At 45.0% G+C, this 24,992-nt stretch overlaps 1 protein-coding gene and 1 pseudogene across 1 annotated transcript; one reads left to right on the top strand and one right to left on the bottom strand.

Annotated features, from left to right (window-relative positions):
- Positions 1-5,072: 5,072 nt before the first annotated feature.
- On the bottom strand, positions 5,073-6,690 carry LOC114688034 (annotated as a pseudogene).
- A 4,592-nt stretch (positions 6,691-11,282) lies between these two features.
- On the top strand, positions 11,283-17,952 carry LOC114688035 (leukocyte immunoglobulin-like receptor subfamily A member 6). Its single transcript, XM_028862659.2, is given in 8 exon segments — positions 11,283-11,405; positions 11,569-11,604; positions 11,781-12,067; positions 12,206-12,511; positions 13,368-13,664; positions 13,909-14,211; positions 14,509-14,559; positions 17,672-17,952. Coding segments are annotated over 8 exon segments (1,485 nt in total). The 5' UTR covers positions 11,283-11,337; the 3' UTR covers positions 17,809-17,952.
- Positions 17,953-24,992: the final 7,040 nt, after the last annotated feature.

Below are 24,992 nucleotides of genomic sequence, written 5' to 3'. Positions count from 1 at the left end.
TTACAATTACAGGATAATGTGGGTGTGGCTCAGGGGTGGAGTATGGCTCAAGGGCAGTAGAATACTGGAGGCCCTGCCATCAATCCCTAGCACCCAAAATGAAAGGAAACAAAACATTTTTACTGAGCTCTCTGTCTCTTCAACTAGGTGGCCATGCAGACACCAACATATACAGATTTGGCAACGTCCTGAAGGGCAAGACCTTCACCTGCAAGGTCTAGCCCAGCAACTCCATGAAGGATGTCAAGACCAAGATCAAAGACAAGGAAGGGATCCCACCTGACCAGCAGTAGCTGGTATTTGCTGCCAGCGGATGGAGGGTAGCTGCACCCTTGCCAACAGCAAGGTCCAAAAAGAGTCCCACACTTCACCTGGTGCTGTGCCTGTGTGGTGGCCTAAAAGGCCATCCCTTTGCTAGTCTCTTCAGAAACACAACTCTGACAAGTCCATGCACTGCTGCCCACAAGTGCTGCCCACATCTGCAACCCTGTGTGGTCAATTGCCTCAAGAAAAAGGATGGCCACACCAACAACCTGTGCCCTAAGATAGTCAAATAACGCTGGGACCTTGTTTGGCCCAGGACTCCTGGGACACAATGAATATTTTTTGCCTGAAGCAGAAGGACTAAGGAAAGTGGTGATGCTAAGATTGGATTAGTGACATGGACCAGCGTATGAGTGCTGCTGCCAACCTTCAGTCCTGACTCTGACCCACATTATGCAAAGAGAACACTGTTCTTCTGTAGGTGTCCTCTGACTGCCATGCATGTGCTGTCGTTGTACCCAGAGTCCCCCAAAGACCACCAAAAGACCAAATCCGATGCAAAAGCCAGAGTCTTTGTATTGTTACGAGTTAACTTGGGACTCTCCATCCATCTGATGCAGCAGCAGAGCAGGAGAGACCCTGAGTAGCAATGGGGGCCGGTATAGGGAGCAGAGGAAGGGGGTGAAGCAAGGGGAGTTTGGGGTCTATTGACTACGTAGGAACAGATTCAGGATTGGTTTATGTGAATGGCAATCACATTGGTAATTTTTAATTGGCTAGGGTTAGTTGGGGGTTACAGATATCCACTTTTGAACTTGTCCAGGCTTTGTCCTTGAGCTGCCATGGGGGCTGGCTGGCCTCGCACATTCACATTACCCACGCACGCAGCTCTAAGTTGGTGAGGCGTCCCAGACAGTAAACAATTGGCCGATCCTGGAGTGGTCATAGTATGTGCAGAAAGGGAGCTACTGCAAGGACTTATGTTTTTTGTTTTCTTTTTGTTGTTGTTCATGCCCCTCCCAGAAACTGCTTGCTCAAGTCTCAGGAAACTGAAATTGAGGCCTGATCATTGAGAGAAGACTGAGCAGCCTGTTATGGCATCTGCTTGGTCCGTTCATTCCTCCCTTGAGTAGTATATCATCTCCCATCTTGGAGATGTTTCTTTTTGGTAAAAGACTTTATCATCAGGGTAGTAGATTATTTTAAAGACTAATCAGACCAGGATGTAAGAGGTTTCCATCATCAACAGCAAAGTGAGCCTCCCCTTATTCAGTTGTTGCCATCTGCAAGTGTGTCATGGGTCCAGGGGCTGATATTGGGATTCTAGCATCCTCAGTTTAGTGGTACCCAGACAGGAGTTATCATTTAGTTAAGGCATGGATGACATAAGAGCCAACAGTAATTAGCAGAAGCAGAAGGGCCAAAAGCCCTGTGATGGCTGACAGAGTTCCTTATCCTGAAGGAACTTGGAAATGAGAATGGGGACCAGTTATTACTTTATCTCAGGTTCTGTATGACAAGAAATTCCCTTTTGATCTAACATTCCAGGGAGGGAAACAAGGGCGATTTTTTTCTCTTCTGTAATTACTTCCTGTTGATGTTGGGGCATTGTTGTCATGGCCCTGGAGAGCCAGAATGTTAGTCAAAGGCAAGGAGGGAACATTTTATTGACCAGCTGAAGAGATGATATGTATATTGGCTGGACTGGTCCATATCAGCTTTCAGCAAGTTCAGGGCTCACAGTCATTTGGGTAGGTTGTCACCAGCAAATGATGCTTGGATGTGTCTGTCAGCCAAGTGGAAACCTGTTGAGACAGATATAAACTAGGAACTAAAATTTATGAATTTATTTGGAGCTTTCAGACCCATAGTCTCAGTAATTGCAGTACTATCAATTTGCATTGAAATCCATACTGTAGAAAAAGCAGGTAACAGGTATCTGTAAAACAACAGGAGTAGACTCATATTTTTGAGTCCTAGCAAAAGTTACAAATTTGGGTTAAAACCATGTACATTCCTTTCATCTAGAGAGCCAGGTATAGATTGGACTGAAATGTCTTTGGCCCGTAGCTTTAATTAATTAATTCATTGATCAATTAATTAACAAGGTGACTGCAACCTTGTGGAAGTCTCTGGTTGTCTGATGTTTCTAAGCTGACGAAGCTATAGCTAGTCTAGTCATCAGTGCCATCAGAGATCTGAGAAGGATACATTGTACCTGAGTGCAGACTTTCAAATCTATTTAAAAAACAACAGAGACTATCCATTACCCAGACCGCCATCATCCCAGGCTCCTGTAGTCTTCACAGCGTTGGCAGGACAGGTGTCAGGACAGCATCAGTCTTGGCTGCTGGGCCCATAACATTGTCTATTTTGGGCCGGATCCCTGGCAGCAGGTATTGACTCAGGGCATCTTGCCCAGTGGTCAGTGTTGTCAACAATTCAGGTGGCATCCTCATGTCATTCCATATCTTCTTTGGAGACCTTGGGAGTCATTACTAGGAGTTGGGAGTCTCTGTTATAGAAAGCTTTTTTATCAAATTTTTTTTTACCTTTACAGTTCAATTTACTATATATAGAAATAATTTGGGTTTTATAATTTCAATTAAGTTTTGAACTGAGATTACAATATTATATAAAAAGATTTTACATTAATTATTCTTAAGCATTCCAGATTGAAATGCGTAGATTTAACTTAGATTTATGGCAAACAGTCTTCAAATACAGTACAGACACTCTTAAGTTTACCTATCATTCACAGGTGAGATTTGCAGCTTTGGGCTGTTTTACATATAACCACTCTCCTATGCAGATGGCAAAATTGATGTGCCACAAAGCTCAAACCTGCACAGTCAAGCCAAGGACTCAAGTTGTACCATCCTTTTAAAGTTTTGGTGTTTCTGGACCACAACAATGCATAATACGAAGCAGGTAAGGAACAATTCCTCCTCCTCGTTAGTTCAAAGTTACATGGTAGCTTGGAATTTTGACTAAAACCCCTTACTACACCTTGGAAATGAGTCCAAGGGCAGCTAGATGACAATGGACTGGGGCTCTCAGTTCTTTTTCTAATTAATATAACCCATGATATTCAAGTGGGCAACAGTCAAATCAAAAATACTAAGCACCTACTGGTTTGAGATTGAAATTAGAGATTCATTCCATCCCTGGTGCATGAGCGGGCTTTTTGGAGCCCACTGCCTATGATGGGACACCTTGTGCAGCCTTGAGGCAGGGGAAAGGGCTTGGACCTGCCTCTACTGGATGTGCCTCCCCATGAGAGGCCCTTGCCTTCTTGTGGGGAAGGGGAGTAGGGGGAAGACTTGGAGGGGGAGGCTGGGGAGCAGGAGGAGGGAAGAGGATGATCTTTGATTGGTGTGTAAAATGAATGAAAAAATTTCTTAATAAAAAGAAAAGAAATTAGAGATTCGTGATCAATTTCTTTCCACCTTGAAATCAAGGTGTAAAAACCAGCTTTTTAAGTGTATCCCAAACTACACCTGTGTAGCACAGGTAGAGTTTTCTGTCCGTCGGCACCAAAGTGAAGTCACATTTCCTCTTGGGGACAGAAATTCCACTTGTGAACACAGAGTGAGGAAACGTGACCCCTGTGAGTTGTCTCATTCCTACTGTGATTCTGAGACCTAGGATTAACACACTAGCAGTGAACAAAGCAAATTCCTGGCCAGGGTGTCAGGTTACTGATGCTGACCCCCTCCCCACCACCATGCTTCAGTACAGAAAGAACTACTAAGCTGAACAAAAGGGAAATAATAACAGGAAACTAAAGGACCAGGTTCAAAGCAACAACAACCCCCTCTGATTGGATGCCATTACAGGTGAGCAACTGAAGAGAGTGTGCCTCACCTCCCCAAAGCCTCTGCATGTCAATGTCTGTGCGAGGGGCCTCGGGACTCTGGAAGTAGACATAGCCCTTCTTTAAGGTCGGGGTTCTGCAGTCCTCTGCAGTCTCATTCCCCTCCCCACCAAGTTTTCAGTGTTTAATAAAATCTCTATCAGCCAAAAGATTTGTAACTCAAAGGTCTACTAAAGTACTCTACGCATCCTATCTATACAGAAACACCTACCATTATTACAATCGCTTTATGCAGGATTAACATTTCTGGTGTTAAAATTGTTAAACATCATGCTTACTGCACATCAACTCTCCATAATAAATCTCAACTTCACAATGGCTTACCAAACACTTTTACTGAAATTACTAATTAAATAACTAAAAGTGTATTGAGCCAAACCAAACTTAAATGGGCTATAAAGAAAACTAACCCTCAAAACAGACCATACACACAACTACTTCAAAACTCCCTTTGCTAGCTAGCCCCCTTCCCAAAGTTTTAGCCTAAAAAACAGTGAAATCTACACAAAGTTTTATTGCAATCATATAAGGGTTACATTAGGTCAAATACGACAAATACTATGATGCAATTTTACATTTATTAAACTACAGTTCAAAGCACAAATTTACACATTCTAAATACACTAAATATATCTAATAAAGTCACACTGGTCTTCCACTCACATGTGATATATCTGGATGAAAGACATCAACTTTACAAGACTTTTAACAGGAACCCTTATTATAAAAACTGTGTACTTGTATGTAAATGATTTGATGGGGAACCCACTTAATGGGCTTCCATCTCCACTAAGTCATCCATTTTGTTGCATATTTTATTTTAAATGCTTAAGGGGTGGGTCAAACTGGTTTGTTTAAATCTGGATACATTATTTAAATCCTTCATTATCCCCAATGAATTATAGATGAAAGCTGATTTTTGTTTGTTCCCCAAATAGCTATTACTATGAATTTGTTTCCAAGGTAGTTAACAGAGTAAAGATTGATTGAATTTTTTCCCCACACTGAAATGTAGACCAGACAAGCTTAACCTGCGACTTCAGATCTAAAGAAGCATTAATGCCCGTTTAAGCTTCAGTGGAAAGGCTGTCTTCTTGGCTCAGCTGCAAAGAAGTTTTTCACCGTTGCATCTGAAGTAATTCCAGCATCTTGTATCTCATACCAATCACTGAATGACATTGTGTAATAAATAGCTGGCCTCTGAAAATCATCAAAAGCAGATGGTTTGTGGAAAGACTCTGCTTCAGTGTATCAAAGATAAGCCAATCTCCCACATTCAGCTCGGAAGAAGGCACTTTCCATAATTTGATCAAGCTCATCACAGGATGGACCCCAAAGGCTGCTTGTAAACAGAGGCTCATCTTCCTTGTATTTCTTGTGAATCTCTGGAATGGTATTTAAGTCCTCAAAGTTTACAAGCAAAGGAACCATAAACACTATCACTCATGTAACACACGAAGGCTGGTTCACCACTCCCATTGTTTTTTCTACTCCAGAGGAAAATTTATCATTTTCAACAATGCTCTTAACAATAATATTAACCGCAAGTGTAAAAGCAGAAGATACATAGTAGCTTCCAGGTTCTGAAATTGTCTGAATGCCAGATCCTTCAGGGAAGGAGATGTTCAACAGAGGACTGATAACATGATGAACCTCTTCCAACTGACTTTCAGTTCCTGTGAAGCCTCCATCAATGTCTAACATGTTCATTGTAAAGCCAGACTCTCCCGCCATGTCAAGCACACACCAGTCATCAGACAGAGCATGCACATATACTTGATATCCTTTGCAAGCACTTGCAACGTGGAATGTAACCCCAGTTATCGGGACATCAGGTTCCTCGGCACATTCCAAACGATGCCTACAGTTCTTCAGTGTAGTGCTGAACTCCATGTTACCATTTCACGTCCAATGTTATCCTCGGTTGCAATGCGTAGTAAGACCTTGGCATTTGGGTGATTCCTTGCAATTTTCTCCAATTTCAGTGTCACATGTCATGATATTTCTTCCAACTTTTGCTGCATACTTTATCTGAGACACCTGCTTACAAGGACTCGCGTAAATGATGTTTTCTGGAGACACACCCAACTCTTACACTAGAGCCATTTCATTTTTGCTGGAACAAGCAAATCCAGTTCTGAGAGCTTCCAGGATCTCCAGCACAGTGGGGTGGAGTTGCACTTCCCTGTGGAAAGGGCTTTATCTGAGCCGCACGTTCTGCCGTTGGCTGTGCTTCTTCCCGATCTTCCCAAGATCCCCCACAAAGAAAGCGTTTTCTCCTGTCAGGGTATCAATAACATTTCCAAGGTTTGTTCCTTCATCCAGCAGGCCGATGGAGTAGTTTGCATCGCCAATAAATCCTTTCATCTCATCCGTACTCCACGAAGCCGAAAGTCATAAACCAGGAAAAACAAGAGACGGGCCACCAAGCCTATGTCTGGGTCTTAGAATATGCACCAAAATGGACAAGTTAGGAGACGGAACGCCCCTATCCCTCATCAGCTGGGTTCCCAAGGTGGCTCAGCGTTGAAGTCAAGCTGCTCTCTATACAGCTCTTCTCCCAGGCCTTCTGGGTAGTTGTATACTCGGTCAGAAAGTTCGTGGTGAGTTAACGGCCCAAAGAGTCAGGCAAAGAGTTTTCTCTTTTTCAGCTGAATTTTTAAAGAGGGATGTGGTTCGGCCAGGTGCCAGGCTGAGCTCCGGAATCCAATCAATGAGAGAGAGGAGGGATTCTGTGGGCAGGGGAAGTCGAGATCATGATGGGAAAACGTGCAGAGATGACCAGCCACACTAGTGGAAACCCATGAACTGTAGACTGGTGGCCGTGGAGCCCCATAGGACTAGACTAGGCCCTCTGGATACGGGAGACAGGTGTTTAGCTCGAACTGTTTGGGGGACCCCAGGCAGAGGATCGGGATCCATCCCTGGTGCATGGGCGGGCTTTTTGGAGCCCAGTGCCTACGGTGTGACACCTTGCACAGCCTTGGTGCAGCGGGGAGGGGCTTGGACCTGCCTCAGCTGAGTGTGCAGGCTCTGCTGACTCCCCACGGGAGACCTTGATTTGGAAAATTTGGGGATCGGGGTGGCTTGGGAGGGAAGGCTGGGGGGTGGGAAGAGGGAAGAGGTGGGGTCTGTGGTTGGTATGTAAAGTGAATAGAAATTTTCTTAAAAAAATGGAAAAAAAAGAGGAATGTGGTTACGTTGAGCAGAAATACCATAGGCTGGGGGATGCCGTGGGGGAAAGGCGAGGCACCCACAGGAGCTGAGCAGCAGCAGCCAAACCAGAGAAATGGAGCGGCCGGAGAGAGAGGAAAGGCACCAACTGAGTGCAGAGAGGATTCAGCCTCCTCACACCGCAGAGCAGCAGAGTGAGGAAGAGGAGGATCGCAGAGCAGGCGCCGAGACTTGAGCCAGAGTGCGGGCTTTAGCGACTAATGTAAACGCCATATTCATCAGATCTTTGGCGGGTTTGAGGACCATTATCTATTAATTACTATATCAGAGCTAAACAAATCTAGGCCTAATCTTGAAAACATCTTTAAGTCTGGTAACAATAACCGGGCTAATTTGTTATCCTGTAGATATATTAGTCAAATGGACCTCTCAGGTTCTGTTTTTTTCTTCTTTAAATAGCTTATAATTAAACAAGAGTTAACAGTTTATGCTTTAAACTAGTATCTGGATAGCCAGACGACTAGTATTAGCTTGTATTCCCTAACACAGAGGACATGCAAACTCAGACATTCAAAACCAAACATGCATGTGGCCACATTTTCATCCACACCTACAGAGTAGACAGACATTTTTAAGAACTATGAACCTTTGGAGTCTCAATGTAACAGCAGAATAGCAAGAGAAAGAAATCGGGAACATGTTTCTTTTTTTATACATCTTAAATCATTTTCTTTTATTACTATTTAAGCCTTTTCATCCTCAGCCCTTTATAACCTGCTTTTACACATCCCAATAACCTGCATTTCACATGTCTTAAGCTACTTTCCTTCTTCCCAAAACAATCTTTTTATATTCCCATACCTAAAGCCTTTACATCTTAGATCCCACATAAACTGTACTTTACTCACGACTTAGTTAAAGTTCCACATTTTTGTACCCCAAACTACTTCCTCAGACCCAAGACAGCGCGTACTCAAACCCTCATGGCATACTTAAGCCTTTACATTTTATATCTTAAACTGCTTCCTCAAACCAAAAAAAATCATTTATTCAGACTTTTATCCTCATGTCTCAAGCCCTCATATTCTTATACAAACATCACATCCTGAAACATCTTTTTTTTTTTCTATTTAATTCATCGAGCTATCCTCTACTTGGAATTTGATACAGTTTTTTCTTATTTTAAACAATAATAATTTGTAACCAATTCTCTTAAATGGTGGCAAGAATTTGTAACCCATTGAACTCAAATGGCCAAAATCCATGTATTTTTCTTTACTTGTGGAAACAAAAGTATAATTTTACCCAAATCTAATGTATCTTTGTCTGGCAATTCAACACTTCTTTTCAAGCAGTATCAGACAGAGAAGGATTAAGGAGGGAGAGTTGCCACCTGGAAGAAGAGACCTTGAGGTTACCACAGTGAAGAAGAACTTGGCTTAGGAGGAAGGAAGGGGGATGTGGGCCCAGGGTGTGTTCTTGGATGTCAGTGTTCCTGAAAAAAAAAAAAAAGTTTTGTTAACTCCTCTGACTAAAGTCAGATTCTCTGTTCAGCGTTCACACAGTGTTTGTCAATTGCAGGCAGGCTCCATCCCCTGCCCAGAGCTCTGGTCTCTGTCTGCCTGTACAGAGAGCGTGCACCGCCACCCTCTGTGAGAGCCGCTGGCTGGCTGGCTGCAGACCTCTCCTGCAGACTGAGACCAGCCCCCTCTCATGCTGCAGGCCTGATATCGAGAGAGCTACGGAGGGAGGGAGGTGACCCTTGCTGGGCCTCTCTCTCCATTCTTCCAGGAAAATGAGGGAGGTTAGTAGACAGAAACAAATAACATTTACACAGACAATCCAAGTACTGGTACATCAGCATTGAGATGACGGCCTCCATTGTGATTAGCCAGCCCTGGTAGCAGATGGCCTCTCTTGCAGTATATAAGCCCCACCTGGCAGGAGCTACCTGATTATCTGGGTTCAGTCAGGGGGACCCAGTCCCCTGAAACACATGGAGCAGAACAGTAACAAAATAACAGTCAGAACAGAGACCAAGACAAAGACAAAGACATCAGTTTGCTGGCATGACCCACTCAGTGACCCACTCTGCCTCTTCAGAGGAACCAGGGGAATCCAATCCCCAACAGAAGGGTCTCCTGACCCCCCCAGAAGAGCCCTGGGACATCTCCCAAGACCCTAACCCACCATCCACCAGTGCATCCACCCACAGATCTTATGGGGGCTTCATAGACAGAGTTCCCATTGCCACAAATGGCCAGAAACAGAAACCAGAAACCAAAAAAGCTTGCCAGGCAAATCCAAAAGTTACCTATGATAATAGGCGCCGTAAGACTCAACAGAGGGTGGTTGTGGTGGGATTGGGGATCTCAGTGGAACCTCCAAATGTTGTACCCAGAGTATCCCAAAGACCACCAAGAGACCGAATCTGAAGCAAAAACAGAGTCTTTGTATTGTTACTAGTTAGCTCGGGACTCCTTGTCCATCTGATGCAGCAGCAGAGCAGGAGAGACCCCAGTAGCAATGAGGCAGGGTTTTTAAAGCAAGTGGGCTTGGGGTCCACAGACTACATAGGAACAGACTCAGGATTGGTTTGTGCAAGTGGCAATCATGTTAGCAATTTTTAATTGGCTAGGGTTAGTTGGGGTTACAGTTATCCATTTTGGGGCAGGCCTAGACAAGTTACAGGCTTTGTCCTTGAGCTGCCATGGGGGCTGGCTGGCCTAGCACGTACTGACTGTGGGGGCTGACTCAGTGGCCCAGGCTTTGTCCTTGAGCTGCCATGGGGGCTGGCTGGCCTAGCACTGTACTGACTGTGGGGGCTGACTCAGTGGCCCAGGCTCTGTTCTTGACTCATGCACACAGCTCTAAGTTCGTGAAGTGTCCCAGACAGTAAACAATTGGCTAAACCTTGATCAGTCAGAGTACGTGCAGGAAGGGAGCTACTGCAAGGACTATGTCTTTTGTTCACGGCCCTCCCAGAAACTGCTTGCTCAAGTCTCAGGAAACTGAAATTGAGGCCTGATCTCTGAGAGAAGACTGACAGCCTGTTATGGCGTCTGCTTGGGCCTTTCACTGTGGCACATGTGAATATACATACATAAAGAAAAAATAAGGGTAATTTATTATTATTAAATAAGTGTGATTTAAAGGAATAAGTATAAATAAACAAGTGTAATTTAAAGTTGTAATGGAAAGTACACACACCAAAAAAGAACAAACAACCAGAAATAGTGGTGCACATTTATAACCAGCACTTGAGACTATGAGGAAGAGGATTATAGATTTTATTCCATGCAGGTGTACACAGTGAACCCTTCACAGAAACCTGCAAACATTTTGGATATAAAGAAATATTTCACATAAAAATTGCGAAAAGGAAGCGGCGGTGGTGGCGCACGCCTTTAATCCCAGCACTCGGAGCAGAGCAGGCGATCTTGTGAGTTCGAGCAGCCTAGCTACAAGTGAGCTCAGAAAGCGCAAAGCTACTCAGAGAAACCCTGTCTCGAAAAACCAAAAACAAACAAACAAACAAAAAATTGCGAAAAGGAATCAAGCAAACCCACATGTGAGTTTGTATTTCTTTCTTTCTTTTTTTTTTTTTTGGTTTTTCGAGACAGGGTTTCTCTGCGTAGCTTTGTGCCTTTCTTGGAACTCACTTGATAGCCCAGGCTGGCCTCGAACTCACAGAGATCTGCCTGGCTCTGCCTCCTGAGTGCTGGGATTAAAGGCATACGCCACCACCGCTCAGCATGAGTTTGTATTTCTTATGTGTAATATTCAGACATGTCTGATATCACCTGGTCCTGGCAATGATGAGGATAGATGAGACAGACATTGATGGGGTTATGGAAATGTCACCCATCAAAGAATTGGAGAAGTCAGAGCCTGATGCCTGAGGAGGGCACTTCCCCTTCCTGTGGGGCTGCTCCAGTACAACCATGTCATGGGAGTGTCCAGCCTCTAGAGACCACACCCTGTGTCTCCTGTCCCTCCAGACAGTCTCTGTAGCTCTGCCCATGAGCACAGTTGCAGCCTCCAGGAGGAGATGCCATGACCTTCACCTTCACAGCCCTGCTCTGTCTGGGTGAGATGTGGAGATGGGGAGGGGATACTGTGGTCTAGGGTTGATGCTGCCCCACAGCCCAGCACTGGCCCATCAGGAAAATCCAGGGTCTCAGGAGATTCTGCAGAGGGGAGGACCTGCTTAAGCTTCAGGGACAAACCTCTCACAGGGAACTCTCTTCCAGGACTGACTCTGGGCCTGGGGACCCCAGTGCTGGCAGGTGAGTGAGTGTCTGCAGATGTCCTGACCTTCACTTCTCATCATTCCTGCAGCCATGCCTGGGCAGTGAGGATGGAGAACAACACATGTGTGCTGCCCCTGGGGATGGCTGGAGGGCTGGGGTTGGAGCTGCAATCTGATGGCTGTCCTGGGTCCTAGCTGCTCTTTTCCTTGCAGGGACCTCCCTAAGCCTATCCTCACAGTGCAGCCAGACTCCGTGGTCTACAAGCAGACTACAGTGAACTTCGTGTGTGAGGGGACCACAGAAGCCAAAGCATACAGACTCTACAAAGAGGAAATCCAAACACTAAAGCCCATAGAGTTTCTACAAAATCCTAAGAACAAGGCAGAATTCTCAATCTCAAAAATAGACCAAAAACATGCAGGACGATATCGCTGTCAATATCAAATCAATGATGGACGGTGGTCAGAGTACAGTGACTCCCTGGATCTGGTGGTGACAGGTGAGAGAACACATTGGGTCCACAGAATCAGGCTTGACGGTCAAGATGTGGGTCTGTTAACAAGAATGCCCCCCACCTCATATCATGGGAGATAATGAGACCTTGAGAACATTTAACTGATTCCTCCTTCTCTCCTAGGATTATACAGTAAACCCAGCCTGTCAGCCCAGCCCAGCCCTGTGGTGACTGAAGGAGGACATGTAACCCTCCAGTGTGTCTCTGGGCAGGGATATCACAGTTTTGTTATGATTAAGGAAGGACCTCAGAAGCTCTCCTGGACACGGGACTCAGAGTATAACTACTATACTAGACAGTTCCAGGCCCTGTTCTTTGTGGGCCCTGTGACCTCCAGCCAAAGGTGGACATTCAGATGCTACAGCTTTAACAGGAACAGACCATAGGTGTGGTCAGAACCTAGTGACCCCCTGGAGCTCCTGGTCTCAGGTGAGGAACATTCCCTATAATGATGCTGAAATGATACAGAGCTAGATGACCAGATGGGAGAGTACACAAGAGATAGAAGAGATCTAGTATGTACCAAAAGAAACAAAAAAAAAAAGAAAAAAAAAAAAAAAAACAGAAAGCACAGAGAAGGACAGATGCTGTGGCCTATGACACTGTGGTGTAGCTCTGATCACTCAGCTGCTGACTCAGAATGCTGCACTAGAGTGCATGTGTCCCACTCTCTACCATGCACTAGGTTATTTGTTTGTGCTCTAACAAGTAAAGCTTGCCTGGAGATCAGAGTGCGGAGCTAGCCACTAGTTAACCATACAGGCCAGGCAGTGGTGGCACACACCTTTAATCCCAGCACTTGGGATCTCATGCCTTTGATCCAGCACTACGGAGGTGGAGATAGGAAGTGATACGGCTCTGCAGAGAGAGGAATATAAGATGGGCGGAGACAGGAGTTTGGCCCCTTTCAGGCTGAGGAGTTGGTGAGGTGAGGGGTGGCTATGGCTGGCTCCTTTGTCTCTCTCATCTTTCAGCATTTACCCCAATATCTGACTCTAGGTTTTTATTATTAAGACCAATTAGAATTTGCACTACAGTGACCTTCTCTGTGACACTCTCAGACAGACTCACCTCCTTCTCTCCTACTTCCTTGCAGGTAACATCCACAAACCCATCATCAAGGCTGAGCCAGGCTCTGTGGGTGCTTCCAGAAGTGCTGTGACCATCTGGTGTCAGGGGACCCTGGATGCAGAAATATATGTTCTGCATAAAGAGGGCAGGAAGGGAGGGTATGGTGTTTGGTAAAAACAGCTCCTCAATCACTAGCCTGACACCTTCCCTCTAGGTCTGTCCAAGAAGCCGTCCTTGCTGACTCACCAAGGCCAGATCCTGGACCCTGGGAAGAGCCTCACCCTGCAGTGTTGCTCTGACATCAACTATGACAGATTTGCTTTGTACAAGTTGGGAGGAGCTGACTTCACCCAGCATGATGTCCAGTGGACCCAGGCTGGCCTCTCCTTGGCCAACTTCACACTGGGCCCTGTGAGCAGCTCTACTACAGGCCAATACAGATGCTATGGTGCACACAACCTCTCCTCTGCGTGGTCAGCCTCCAGTGACCCCCTGGACATCCTGATCACAGGTGAGAAACAAAACAGATTCCCTCAGGTACCTAACCTCTGCATGGGTTCTCATGGGGGAGTTAAGGAGCTGATGGCTGGGATGAGGGACAGGGATCTTATTCGGGAACAGATGCAGAGGCAGGAGAACAGGAGATGGGCTAAGTCAGAGAAAAGAGACAGAGTCCCAGGTGCTCAGGGCAGACACAGGTGAGGTGTCAGCTCAGAACATTGAAGGCAGCCTCTCACCATCCCTCTTCTCTTTAGGTCAGCTTCCCTTCAGTCCTTCCCTCTCAGTGAAGCCTAACTCCACAGTACACTCTGCGGACAACGTGACCCTGCTGTGTCAGTCACCATACAAGATGGATACTTTCATTCTGTCCAAGGAGGGAGCAGCTCACCAACCCCAGCGACTAAAAGCAAAGTTCCATGTCTGGGATTTCCAGGCAGAATTCTCCATGAGTGCTGTGACCTCTGACCTCTCAGGCATCTACAGGTGCTATGGATCTCAGGACTCATCTCCCTACCTCTTGTCACATGGCAGTGGCCCCGTGGAGCTCACGGTCTCAGGTAAGGTGACCCTGAACTCTCAGGTGACTTACAATTCAAACCCTAGGAGAGCCCTTGACTTGGGTGGGATTAAGGGGACCATAGGAAGGTTAGTCAGAAGGCGATTTCCCTGACAGGGAAGTGGATGTCAGCAGCGGTCCTTCCAGTAATGTCCACTCCATCCTCTATTGCAGTCTAGGATTGAGTCAGACAGCATGAGCATCTTGGGGAGGTTTCAAGGAATATGTAGAAGAGCGTGCAGAGGCAGGGCATTGAGTTAGCATCTAAACCTCACCCTCCTACTCTTCTTTTTCCTAGGATCCATTAGAGCCCACAGCCCACCACCCTCAAGACCTATGCCAACAGCTGGTGAGTATCAGGCACCTCAGTGCAGGGAGTATGCTCCATCCCCAGGCTGCCTGACAGCTCTTAGCCCAGAAAAGTCCTCATGTCTCAGTCACTTCAGCTTGTGATGTGCGAGTGAACAGAGATCCCAACAGAGACCCAAGAAGCCCAGGGTTTAGTTTGTGCTACAGAAGGTGGCATCCAGAGAGAGAGAGAGAGAGAGAAGAGAGAGAGAGAGAGAGAGAGAGAGAGAGAGAGAGAGATATGTTTAGGCTTAGCCTGGAGGATGGGCCAAGTGAGTGAGGTGGAGAACAGGAAACCCAGACACTCACTTCTCTATCCTGCCGCTAACGTCCTGAGAACACACTTCTCAGCTGCGTGATTCAGGCCCTAGAGGGAAACCCAGACACTCACTTCCCCATCCTGCCACTAAGGTCGTGAGAACACACTCCTCAGCTGCGTGGAGTCAGGCCCTAGAGGTCTATGTAAAGTCCCTATTGAAATGTGGTGTTCGGGTGGACAACAGCTAATTATGGACTTCATACAGCTGCTTCTGGAGATGCTGACTTGGACAAATCCTTCTGTTTCTGGACTGCTGATAATCTTCATATAAAAGGGAGAAGTGTGGCCCACACCTTTAAGTTTCTTTCAGTGTTGGCCTTGGCTGTGACTTCTTCTGACAGAAGAATCCTCCAGAACCTGATTCTATAGTGGATCTGTCTCACAGTGGTAGTTCCATGTGCAAGGATGAGGCACAGGGCCATGGCAGGGAATTCAGGTTTCTTCTGTCTAGATCATGGAGCATAGTTCGAGTATTCTCTTTGAGTTCTGTGACCTCCACTCTCAGAGGCATCTCTAGGTGCTATGGAGACCTCAACTCATCTCTTTATCTGTTGTCATGTGCCAGTGGCCTTGTGGACATCATGGTCCCAGGTGAGATGATCCAGATCTCTTTGAGCTGAAGTCGTTTCTCAGCACTCTCCGTTTACAGCAATTATTGTCTAGGATGGGGTTACAAATGCTGCTGAAGTTCAACCAGATGAATATTCACCCTCATGATGGTGGAGGCCAACATGGATATTTCTAGGAATGCTCGCTATAGTCCCTTCTAAGGGAACTGAGAAGGGTTTCATGTAGTCCAAAAGAGCATATTGGGGAGACCACAGACAGATATAGGATACTAAGCAGAAACCGGTCCCCAGTGACAACCTCTGCTCGTCACTCTCCACTTATCAGTATTCTCAGACCTTTGCTCTCAGTGAATCCATGGGAGGAGGTGACCTTTCTGTAATAATTACAAAGCCTACTATGCTCTCCCTCTGTTCAGAACAGACCCACATCCATAGCTCATTCCTACCAGACAGAATTTGTCATGAGAATCTGAACATAACAATGATCACGTTAAGCAAAATAAAATCCAGCAGTCCCAATCAAAATCTATTGCTTTGTGAAGTTTGCAACATTTCACTTCAGGGTGAAATTGAGGAACTGAGAATGAATGGGTTCAGCCTCTTTTGAGGGGTGACAGCTAAGAATGACTTCTGCCTGCCCTTGATGTGCTCATCTGAAAGAGAAGGTTTAGGGACAGGACCTCCAGGGACAATCCACCATTGGCCCCTGAGACTCCTAAAGTGATGAGAGACCTAAACCACTCTCTCCTCACAATATAGCTGTTCTGTTTGTCTCGATAACTAGTATTTGTAAAGAGGACACAATTAAGAGTTAGATATGTCCATCTTGATCTATGCTTAGTGTGAGCTGGACATGCCTTTGGGGGAGCTATTAGGTGAAAGCTCAGTGACTTACCATCTACTCTCTTTCCTGGTATCTCTCTCTCTCTCTCTCTCGTCTCTCTCTCTCTCTCTCTCTCTCTCTCTCTCTCTCTCACTTCACATCTTATTTTGAGGGCCAGGACTGCAAACACTCTGCCCCACACCTTGGTCCTGCATTTCCCACATGATATATGAAAGAAAAGAGATGTAGGAAATCTACATCAGAAGGATGTGCTCCTACCTGAACTGGACATAGAGACGTTTCTTGGTCTGATGTGGGAAGGAACATCAGGGAAAGTTTATGAACAAGACACATGTTCTCAGTCTTAGCAGAAACCATATCTCATTTCTGAGAGACTATAAGTTAGTTTCTCCTTGACCACCACTAGGTGGTCCCTGGGTACTCAGAACAGATCACAGGAGAGAAGGGAGGTCTAAGTGGGACAAGAGAACAAACACGCAGCAAAAACTCCTTTAGGAAATCACCCCAAACTGAGAACCTAAGTCTGAACACCAGAGATGCCACACTCAGAATGGCGCTGTGGCTGCTCAGTGCAGTGACTCAGGGATCCATTCCTAGAATGTCTTTCCAATTTATTCTACTGTTTCCAGAGTGGTTGGTGCTCAAGAGTCTAATAAGAACTCCTAGTGGGAACAGGGGCTGTCTCCCACTCTTTTACTGGCTTTCGGGACCCTACTCCCCATATTGGGTCTCCTTGTCCAGCCTTAATACATGGGGAGGTGCTTAGTCTTACTGCAACTTTGTATACCATGTTTTGCTGATACTCATGGGAGACCTGCCCTTTGCTAAACAGAAATGGAGGAGTGGATTCATGAGTGGGAACAGAGGGAGGTGGGGAGGGGTTACTGGGAGGAGAGGAGGGAGGGGAACCTGTGGCTGGGATGAAAACTAAATAAGTAAGTAAACAAGTAAGTAAGTAAGTAAGCAAGTAAATGAATGAATGAATGAATGAATGAATGAATGAATGAATGTATTTTAAAGAAGAATAAGAGAGGGAACCCAGCTATGCCAGTGGAAAGACCCATCCCAGAACTTCATGAGGTTATAGGATGAGAACGATGGGTGTTTACAGTAAATGAGAAAGTGGAACTCAGAAGAAACACCCAGCTCTCTTACACAGGCACACATCCAATTTCTCTTCTTCCATTCTCAGGATCATTTGAGACTTTCAGTCCATCCTAGAACACACCCAAACTCAAGACAGTTGGACAAAGTCATAGCACTAAAAATAGAGGGGTCAAGTTCTATCCAGGGAAGATAGGGGCCCTGGGTAGACATTTAGTTATCTTGAGGGAATTTTGAACATCACTAACCTCTGTAACTTCTTTGTCCACAACCACAGCCTCAGAGAACCAGGATCACACAGTGGAGAATCTCATCAGGATGGGGATGGCTGTCATGATCCTCATAGTCCTTGGGATTCTGGTCTTTGAGGGTTGGGGCAGCCAGAGACAGATCCACCATGCAGCTGAGAGGTAATCAGAAGAGAAAGAAGTAAATCTTTCAAGGTTCCAGAGTCTGGGAAATAAATGGGATGATCCAAGATTTCTGTAAGGAAATCCATTTCTTATGCCGAGGAACCATTGTCAGAGAACGTCCAGGGAGCAAATGTTCACTGGGTGCAGAGGAAGGTGTGAGTGGTGTGATGAGATCCTTCCTCAGCAAATGAATTTCCTTCCACCTACTGTGGGCATTTGCTGACTGGACCAACACTTCTGAATCTATAAATTGGGGGGTTATGCTGTCCCATCAATCTGGCTTGGGTGCTCATTTCTGTACATTTTTTCCCCCTTCCTCTCATGTGTCATTTTCCATTCTTAAAAATTGACACATTCTCCACAGCAGGAGGCTCTGTCTGTTGCCCTAGAAACAAAGAAGGTACCTCAATAACAAAAAGGATGAGTGAAGTCAGAGCCCAGAATTCAAAGTCACTCTGCCTATGATGTCCCAAAACTCTCTTTGTGACCCTCCAACCTTTCAGTCTTCAACACATGTTCTTCATGGAGTTTCTCTTGAAATATAAAGCCAATGTTACCACACTGGTGGAATAAGGACTATCTCACAAGATAGTGTGGGCAGGACTTTGAAAGTGTTTTCTTAACACAAAGTCCTGATTTGGAGCATTTGCTGATGATCACTGTAAACATCCCCACCAAAGACACCTTCACAACAGCCATGTAACATCACAGGTGTGAGGGTGGGGATTGTTGCATGAAACTGATGTGATTTTTCATTTCATTTTCCACTATTTCTCATATATGCAAAAGCAATTGGCTTGAAGATCAATCATCCCAGAATCACCTTGCTAGGATGACTTACAATGACTCGTAATTTCTACATAGACAGTCATGTTATCTTCTCTCTCTCTTTTTACCAACACTTGAAATGCTCTTTTATTTAATTCTGTTTCTGTATTAGCTAAGTCTTCAAGTACAAAGCTGAAAACCATGTGAAGAGAGGAGAGTCTGTTGACTTCTTCAGAATTTAATGCAAAATTTCTGCTTTTTCTCCATTCAGTGTGATGCTAATTTTGTTCTTTTGGTACGTGAACTTATTCTGACTGTGGAGGTTCTCTGTTCCTAGTTTCCAGGGAGTATTCATGATAAATGACTGTAGGACACTGCTAAATGCTAACTCTTCATCAAAAACTGTCTCCATTGGCAGATGCAGAGATCCATGGCCAGGCACCAGGCTGAGCTCCGGGAATCCAATTGATGAGAGAGAGGAGGGATTCTGCATGTGGGGGACGTCGAGATCATGATGGGAGGACTGTGCAGAGATGACTGACCACACTAGTGGAAGCCTCATGAACTGTGGACTGGTGGCTGTGGAGCCCCCATGGGACTGGACTAGGCCCTCTGGATACAGAAGACAGTTGTTTGGCTCGAACTGTTTGGGGAGCACCCAGGCAGGGGGATTGGGATCTGTCCCTGGTGCATGGGCAGGCTTCTGGAATCTGGTGCTTGTGGTGTGACACCTTGCACAGCCTTGGTGCAGTGGGAAGGGGCTTGGACCTGCCTAGGCTCAGTGTGCTGGGCTCTGCTGACTCCCCATGGGAGACCTCGATTTGGGGGATGTGGGGATGTAGGTGGCTTGGAAAGATGGCTGGAGAGTGGGAGGAGGGAGAAGGGGGCATCTGTGGATAGTATGTGGAGTGAGTAGAAAATTTCTTAATAAAGAAAAATGAAAAAAAAATGTCTCCATTATGTATGTTTTTAATTTTAACCTTGTTACTATCATCAATAACAAATGGTTTTGAATCTTGATTGGGAATTATATGACTGGGTAAATTCTATGTTTTTTCATGAGGTGTTCTTTTATTTTATAATACATTCTCATGGCTAAAAATTGGATATGTTCTGAAGAATTCACATTTAATAAATGTTTTTCACGGTGTTAACATCATAAAATACCTAGTAGAGTCTCATGAATATGATATCATAGATGACTTGCTCTTCAAGACTGTCTTTACATGATGCATGAATGATATTTTTTAAAAACATTTTGCAGCTGTGTTCATGGGAGGTTTTAGTCTATAATTTGTTTCATCTAATTTCTTTGTCTTGATTCACAGTTTGGTGATGCTGGTCTTATAGTATGGCTTAGGTTACATGTCCCATTCTCTAGACCCGAGTGTCCAGTTATTTGGGTAGCCTGTACTCAATTTCTCCCTCTACCTGAGCAGATCTTTTTGTTTTGTATTGCTTTGTTTTCTTTGAGACAAGGTCTCTCTACAGAGCTCTGGCACTCCTGAACTCATTAAGTAGATAGACCTGCCTAGTCTTGAACTCACAGATATCCACCTCCCCCTGCTTCTGAAGTGTTGGATTTAAAGCAATGTGTCTCCACAGCTAGCAGCTGAGCAGGCCTGAGACTACAGTTGTCCACACCATCAGTATACCACCTCACTCTGCCCTCATAGGAAACATTACCTAGTCCTGTCATACTTTTGTCTGATTCTGGTAGGCCCATGGAGGGAGGAGATATGTCCTGGTCCTGACCCATGATGCCTAGAGGGAAATCTAGAAACTGATACTCTGATAGTTACTACATTGAAGGTCACTGGAAGGGGTACAGGATGCCACATGACACCACCCAGCCCAGATGCTCTAAGGTCCTTTCCACTCTGTGTACAACACTAGTTCACAGGAAGTCATGCAACATGGTGTAGGGAACAGGAGCATGAGCAGAAACTATTGCCCCTGCCTCAGGGGACAAATGGTTTATTGAACTTCAGCCATTACCAATACTTAGTAACACTTCAGACACTTCTGCATGAAGCTGTGGGAAAAGGAATGAGTAACACCAACGTGAACCAGAAGAGAAAGGGCTGGATGGATCCAGAAAAGATGCCCAGTATCTGTGAAGTTACAGACCCTCCTCCTCCTATACCTAAGTCAGCAAACTACATGCTGGCATCAGGGAATGAAAGTGCCGCATCAGGAGTCCCAAACCTTGCTCCCTGTATTGTCCTCTGTGAGGGGTAGCAGCTGGTTCTGATGTCCCTTAGCACCATAATTCAAGAAAGTGCCCTACAGACACAACTACAGTCTAATGTAATCAAACCACCTCCTTTGTTAAGGTTCCCTATTTCCCAAGTGACTTTAGTCTACGTCAAGATGACAAAACTAACCAATACACTCTCCCACCCCAATTCATATTCTCAGGAATAAGAAGCCACATTTGAACCCTCCCATGTCATTTGAACTAGTTGATTCTCACACTAACCCTGAAAGAGAGGTCACTGCCCTCATTGTACCCAAAGGAAGGGCAGGGGGAGATTATTACTAGCATCTATTTGAAATTTGGCAAATTATATTCTCGTACCTTTATAGCAGCCAGATAGTGTGATCCTTGAGCATTAGTGCTGAGGGAATTGAGACAGGGTCTGCAGTGTTATACCAGGAACTGGGGTACTGACAGAAAAGGAACACAGTGAAAAAACACAGTGACGAGGTTTGGAAGCCGAGAAGGGAGTAGGAGGGGCTTCCTGTGACAGAAATGAAAAAGCCCGAGGAATGAAATTGCCAGTTACAAACCACAAGCCCAGGCAAGGAGGGAAGTCGGCTTCCCCAGAGAGAGAGAGAGTCACTTGGGGCTTGCATAACTCTTTCTAAACCTGCTCTGTCACTATCTGTGATGACCTTGGTTAATGATGCAATCAACCTCAGGACTGAAGAGCCTTATTCAGTTTCTACATCCTTCCCTTCTCATTCTGATTTTAACCTCAGTCCCAATCTGAGCTGTTTCTGTCACTGTCCCTGGGACATCAGCACAGCCCAAGTGCAGTGAAGACTCAAGGCACCTGCCTATACTCTTGATCCATCCACCTTCAGCAGCGCTCCAGGCTCCTGTCCCCACTTCATCTAATCCTTTAAACAGTTCTGCTCATCTTCAATCATTCTACTCTGGTCCTCACCCTCCTCCATGCCAAATCCTTCCTAAGGCATCGCCTTCCTGCAAATATCTCAGAAGCCCATCTTGATGTTCACAGTCAGCAGAACTAATTTCTCCCAGCAAACACATTCTTCCCACAAGGCAAATTCAACTGAGGACATAAGATGCATCTTACACACACACACACACACACACACACACACACACACACACACACACACAGTGAGCAAGTGAGTGCGTGCATGCATGCACACACAAAAGAGAGAGAGAAAGATAGATAGATAGATAGATAGATAGATAGAGCGCAATAGACCCTTCTTGCACTAAAATTCCTGTACCTCTCACACTTGCTTTCTTCGGACAATCAGAAACTAGGAAATACCACTGAAGCCTCTGAACACTGATACTGGCAAAGAAATGTGCTTATGTTGACCCATTGAATGGACATATATTAATGAGCTCAGGTCCTTGTTAGGGGCACACTGGAAACTCACATACAACTTACTACAATGATGGACACATTGTCTGGGTTCAGATTACTGGTGGAGATTTATCACAATTTAGTGCAAGTAGGTTCCTTCAGCTTTTCATAACAGTTGACTCCCTAGAGCAGCAACAAGTCATTTTCCTTTGCTTAAACGTTTCCATTATTGAAAGAGGAAAGCACAGATCGTATCCATTGCACAATGGTGAGATGGAGTCACAGCACCCTGTCAGAGTTTCACATTTCAGAATAGCTGATGGTCCTCCTTGATGGCTAAGCACTCCTAAGTGGGTCTTACCCTCTGGCCAGGGCTGGACCCCACCCATCTTCAATGTAGTCTCAACCCTTGACTCACTTGACTCCCACTGTTAGAGAGACCTAACTCTCCTTCTATGGAGCTCCCTCGTGTGTAGAAAGCTGCCACTAATTTACCCATCACTGGCACCTTGGCAAATATGTCTTCTTCAGTCTCAGGAAGGAACCAGTTGGTGACACCAGGCACTCTCTGTCCTGGGACTAAGTGGATGTGACGTGTTCTCAGTGGTTAATAATGGCATGTGTGTCAGAAGGAAGGAGCAATTTTTTCACTACATAGAGGTTTTGAAGGAAGGGTTTGTCTCCACATGAACTGTAGTCATGTGCTCAGTGCATCTCCATGGCTTTACAAGCCCCGGGAAAGCATCAGCCTGTATCTTTACAAAAGCATCGTCAAGGCCAAGAAGATGACTAGTTGTCATAAGAGCATGAAGCCAAGCGCCGCCTCAATGGACAGGTTGAAGAAATTAAGGACAGACATGCAGAGATTCTGAGAGAGAAGGAGCAACTACCTCTCCTATCCTGGAGATATTTGAGTCCCCATCAGATCAGGACGCTTGGGTCAGAGGAGGTTCTGAGTGTGGGAGCATCTGGACTTGCTTTTGCCTCAACCTGCTTCAGAACAAGTCAGAGTGACTCAGCACTGAGTTCCTTTCCTCAGAACACTTTATTTCCACTTCACACATCAGCACAAGTCAGATTTGTTAGAAAAGGACACTTTACAGGCACTCACTGAACATGTCCCATAATAAATAAACACTCAACTCTTGATGTGGTTTTCTTCATCTGTGTCCACCCTGCATACGTTTTTTCTAAGTTGTGCCTTTTAGCAGGGAATTCACGGGGATATGGTCCATGTTACCTGTGAAATAGTCCAGATCATAGTCCTCTGATGACAGGAACTGTCCACTCACTGGTCCCACATTCCCTAGGAGCATCCAGGTTTTTAGACTATCATGGGTGGAGCATGTTGCCAAGGCGACCAGATCCTCATCTTGCATTTATCAAGTACAGCTCAGACCTCATGCATGATGAAGAAGGTGTCTGGAATAACATGGAAGAAGACTCTGATCTAAACTAATGGCAACTATGAGGATAGTCTGTGAAAGAGAGCCAGACTAGAAATCCAACACAGAGGCCTTTTATTGAAAAATATTGTTTTCCCACATAGTATATCCTGGTTATGGTTTCCTCTTTCTCACTTCCTCAGAGAACCTGTCTCCTTCCCCTTCCATCTGGATCCACTCCCCTTCTCTATCTCATTAAAAAGGATGGAATTCTAAGAGACAATATCAAAATATAACAAAATGAAATATAATGAGATTAAAAGAAAAAGATCACATCAAAGTTGGGTGGACTAAGAAACAGAAGGAAAAGAGCCTCAAAGAAGGCACAAGAATAAGAGACTCACTCATTTGAACACTCAGGAATCCCACAAAAACAATAAACTCGGGGCTGGAGAGATGGCTCAGAGGTTAAGAGCACTGGCTGCTCTTCCAGAGGTCCTGAGTTCAATTCCCAGCAACCACGTGGTCGTTCACAACCATCTATAATGAGATCTGGTGCCCTCTTCTGGTGTGCAGGCAGAACACCAGAAGTGTTCCATGGTATGCAGGCAGAACACGTATACATAATAATAAATAAATAAATCTTAAACCATAAACTCGAAGCCATAATATACACACAGAATTAGATTTGTTCATTTTATTTTATGTGTGAGTGTTTTACCTGCTTGTTCATATGTGCAGAAGACGGCACCATATCTCCTGGAACTGGAAGTATGGATGCTTATGCATCAAGATTTATGGTCTGGGAATTGAAACCTGAGTCCTCTGTAAGGACAAATGTCCTCTGAACTCTCTAGCTTCCCTCCCAACACAAGATTTTTTTTTTTTGTAGTAAATCTTTTTTTTTTTCCACTTGGAATGTCACATCTCTGTTCTTTCTCTCTCCATATGGTTAGAAAAAAGTTTACCTCCTAACAAGATGTGTGGCACATTGTCAAAAGGACTGTGATCCACCAAGGAGAGACAAAAGACACCGTTCAGTGACCCTTCATCCTCACTGAAAGTCATGAGGACTATCATTTCCGCTTCAGTTGTAAGAGAGAAAACTTCCTTTCCTTATATTGATAGCATTTGTTTTCCTTATATTTGGACCTTGATTTCCCAGACCCTTGTCCATGTCCACCATTATTAGTGTGGATTGTCATAGTTAACAGTCAGCCTTTGGCTTCTGTTTTTCTTTGTTTCTTCCTAAATAGACATGTTGCACCTCTCTCCATAGATTTTTTAAGTCCTTACCCTTTTGTCACTCAGTTCTTTGAAACATTTTTACTATGTCTGGCCATTGATAGTTACACATTCCTTTACTAATGTCTAATTCCAACCACTTTTTCATATGATCCTTTAGCCTTTCTAGCAACATTATAGGTCCTTCTTCTTGTTGTTAATTAGGCCTTCTCAGT

The sequence above is a fragment of the Peromyscus leucopus genome, unplaced genomic scaffold (genome assembly GCF_004664715.2).
Source record: "Peromyscus leucopus breed LL Stock unplaced genomic scaffold, UCI_PerLeu_2.1 scaffold_1310, whole genome shotgun sequence".
NCBI lineage: Eukaryota > Metazoa > Chordata > Mammalia > Rodentia > Cricetidae > Peromyscus > Peromyscus leucopus.
This window is presented reverse-complemented; position numbering and strand designations above follow the sequence as displayed.